General features: G+C 44.3%; 1 protein-coding gene across 1 annotated transcript; it reads right to left on the minus strand.

Annotated features, from left to right (window-relative positions):
* Positions 1-507: 507 nt before the first annotated feature.
* On the minus strand, positions 508-3,228 carry LOC109763659 (uncharacterized). The gene is made up of 4 exons (XM_020322516.4): positions 2,991-3,228; positions 1,143-1,246; positions 863-1,028; positions 508-775 (listed from the first exon to the last, which is right to left on the minus strand). The coding sequence occupies exons 1-4, from the start codon at positions 3,007-3,009 to the stop codon at positions 741-743; spliced, it is 324 nt and encodes a 107-aa protein (XP_020178105.1). The 5' UTR covers positions 3,010-3,228; the 3' UTR covers positions 508-740.
* Positions 3,229-4,154: the final 926 nt, after the last annotated feature.

Here is a 4,154-nt window from a genome sequence, read left to right on the forward strand (position 1 = left end):
TAAATGTTTGAGCATGAGCTGTTCAAATTGAACCATTTCAGTTGTACGACATACCATCACTGTTTACAAAGGTATACATCTAATTTTAGCATTCATTCAAAGTATATTGACAAAGGCGATTATTCTTAATGCCCTTGGTTGCGACTAACACAAGGATATTAATTTACACGGCAAATTCTATAGTTTCTTTGCCATGTGCTCCTTGGTCTAAGTCCAAACTTATTGTTACGGGGTTAAACTTTCTCGCTTGTAAAAGAGACGGAGTAGGACAGTGGTTTGCTTGCTCACAGAACCGATATAAGAATCATGAATACTTTCCTCCTAGAACGGTTTCATTTTCAGCTTTTCACAAGAGCGCCTACTCTTGTTTTCAGTTGGAGTTTACAGGACTATCAGATAACCTAGGTAAACTTCACGTTGTTCCAACTATTTCCTGGCTGAATTCAACATACAGCAAACAATTCGCCGATTCCAATCTCCACGGAATTACAAAGTAGACAAAAGGTATAGTAAATTCACATTGCACAACAGGAAACCAGTATTAAGGATAAGATTTTGACTCCATCCAGGATAATTCAGCATGGCAAAGCGATGATGAACACAGATCACATCAGAAACAAGCTACAGAATATATACTGGACATGCTAGACTCTTCACGGTGTCACAATGATTTTGCTCTGCTGAAATTGAAATACGGAAGTTTTTCTGTCATTATAATATGTTGTTCTTTTGTTAAGATGTCATCCGCAGCAGGATCCACAAGCAGGGAGGGAACCTGAAATTAGAGAGTTTGGCTTAGAAATCTCAAATCCACCATTCTGAACAAACAACAAAATCTGGAATTTTAGAAGATATGACTTACTCTGATCGTTTGATCGGAGGTCAGATAGTGTGCGAGGACCGCGAGGTCCACCTCCACCGCCGCCCCCACCACCATAAGGACCCCCACCAGGACCTCCCCCACCAGGTCCACCATCCCACTTCTTACCACTACCATATCCTTTCTTATAGCTGTCTGTTTTCTCGATCTACAAGATAAGATGCGAGAATTATATTGTGTTTTAACTCATGGAAATATATGGGACAAAAGGCTAATTTGGCAACAATAAGATAATTCGAGCAGTTTAATTCTGATCACTTACAGAAAACATTGTGAGGAAGAACATTCTGATGAAGTTCACAATAGCCTTAAAGAAGTCGAGGATTATGCTTAGTCTCCAGATTGTCCGTTTGCCTTTCACAACACCTGGAAGATACATGAAGAAACGCAAATGAGATTGATAGTCACGGTCCTACTTAAATGAAAGCCTACTCACATACGGACCTAAGATCAAAAGAAGTCGTGTAATTATAGAAAACAATCAATGGCAGAAATGAATCCGAAGAAATTCAACAACAGTGCAATTATATGTACTCAAGGGTGAATTATGTAACTTTGTGCATGCTAAAAAATGATCAATCAATTTCAAATACAACACTGTGAATGCTCCAAACTATATTTTGGCTTCAGCAAAAAGCCAAGGAGTGATCAAACGTGGCCAGCTGCCTTCAAAATGTCACCTCAAACTTTACTCTGTTCTTAAACAAGACATGTCTCCAGGAACTGACAAATGAAACTGCTAGCACCAATTCATATGCTCTATAATAAGTGCAACAGTCCAAGAAATCACCAACAAGTGAGTATGCTCCACTTAAAATCTGAAGTTACACCAAATGAACCAGTCTTCTTTTACTCTAAAATTGATTATAATGCAAAATCTTAATAAAGGTCAATTAGTAAGTAGTAACATTATACCATTAGACCAAACAAAATTAGCGTGTCATTACTTAGGTCTTACATGCCTAACAGATGCTTTGATCATGGACCTTTCAGCTCACAGGGTTGAAGCTCATAATTTGTCAGAATTATTTCATGAGACAGTGTCCCTTAGGAAGATAAATTTGAGCGACACATAAATAATCTAGAAATGCCGCTGTTAGTGGTATTACCACAATGAATCACCATCCTAGCAAAGTGTGGTTGATATACTAGTATAACTCACAAACAGTACGCAAAAGAAACTAGCAATTGTTTACCTCCTTTGGTCCATTGAACTGTGGGCAGCTACGTGTTTCACTCAAACTAATTTCTAACGTCACTTATTTTCTTCAGTGACCCACAGAATGGCACTAAGTGGCCAAGGTTCCACTACAAATTGGACTACTATGTGCACACACCAAATACAGAGACACTTACTTACGATGATTCAGTAAGGAATATCTCCACTAATCCATGAAATATCATAATAAGCTTGGACATCTCTAACACAAACTTTAAAAAATATGCCAGGCATTTTTTATCTGTCTGCAGCCTTCCTCTTTTTGGCAACAAATAAAGACACATTTCTATCTTAGTTAACATATAAAACAATACTGAGAACTCGGCTATTTGGAGCTAATCAACATGGAAAGAACTCATCGATTATGTGGGCTCTGGAATTGGTGCTAGTATGTAATGTAAAGGAATGCAACCACTAATGCATTAGTTACCAGTCTATGGAGGCCGCCTCTATGTCCTGCTACCTGGATATTTCTCACAAAATTCCGTTTGAACAGCAACGATAGCGAAGGACTGTTCATTTGGCAAGATCCCTTGCTCAGCACACAACTATTGGCAATCAGCCAATCTGGCTAGGTTTTTTCCTTACACGTCTCAAAGCAAACATACAGTATGTGGCAAGGAAGGAATCCACGAGATGATATTGTCCAAATGATTCCCATAAAATGCACTAGCTGTTGATGTTTTTCTAGAAAACTGGAATAGACAGACCAGCCTGCGGTGCCCGTTGCTGAACATGACCACAGGAATCATCTAGGTGAAATATTTGACGAATCGGACAGGAGGAACGAACTCACGAGCACGAAATCACAGATCAAAACTTCCACGGTCGATATATATAGATTATGAACAGATCTTACATAGAATCTACAGAATAGGAGCACCGGATTACCTCTCTCGACGTAGGCCATGGTCGCGCTCGCGCTATCCGGATCGCCCCTCCCTCTTCGATGGAACTTAGGATGAAATTTTGGCCCGGGGTCCGGAGAGAAGAAATAGGAGAGGGGGAGGGGCGAAGTGAGGAGGGGATTCGTGAACCTTCCTCGTCCTTCCGCGTGGGAAGACCTGACCTGACCAATGGGCTCGAGAGGGTTGCCGTGCTTGCCTCGTTTATTGGCTGTTGGCTCATGGACCCGTGGACCCGGAAACTAGGGGTCGTGTGGGGCCACCTGTCAGTGGCTTTGTAGGTTCCTTATCGGTTAAGAGGGCACCACGTCATCTTGTGCTTTTGTGAGCCGTTCGATGGATGATATGAGGCTGAAGATGAGCTCTTTACGCCGGACGTCCGGGACGAGTTTCTATCGGACTACTTCTTAGAGTGACCCTAAAAAAACTCTAACGTGCCGACCCATTTCGTCAGTGTGTGTATGATTAGGTCAAAACGGACATAAAGTTGACGCAACACGACGATTTAAGCGGACGTGCATCCGCTTTTCGTTCGTCGGACGACCCATTCTAGGCCAAAATTTGGGTCTCATTGCGTCGGCGCGGACACAAGGCGGACGCACGTGACGTCCGCCTACTCCTCCCCCTCACCCACCAGTCGGTTGCACATAGGCCATTCTCTTCTTTCCATCGACAGCAAGCACCCAGCCGCCCTATCCCGTCGTCGCCGCCGCCCAGTTTCGGTGCCCTCGCCAGCCGTCCGCACCAATATACTTCCCCCGCAGCACGCCACCGTCCAACTCGTCGCCGCCACCGCCTCGCCGCCGGGCTACCACAGCTTCCCCCGACGTCGCCGCCAGCACCACCTCGTCCCCGGCCAGCTCCTTCGACAACGACGACACGCTTGTCAGACGCCGCCAGGCCAGCTACCTGGTCCAGGGGAGGCGCGCGACACTTCACCGGCCTACTTCTTCGACGACGCCCGCAAGTTGTTCGACGGTTTGCTCGCAAGGTACAAATGGATTTCACCGATGAGTTCTTTTCCACAATTTCATTTGCGACTCGGATGATTCTTCATCCGACGATGAGGAGATGGTGGCTACTGTGTTGCTCGTCCATGACCATCCGAGTAGGCAGTGGCCGTTGTTCGGGGGCTCGATTTCGGGGCACA

The sequence above is a fragment of the Aegilops tauschii genome, chromosome 4 (genome assembly GCF_002575655.3).
Source record: "Aegilops tauschii subsp. strangulata cultivar AL8/78 chromosome 4, Aet v6.0, whole genome shotgun sequence".
NCBI lineage: Eukaryota > Viridiplantae > Streptophyta > Magnoliopsida > Poales > Poaceae > Aegilops > Aegilops tauschii.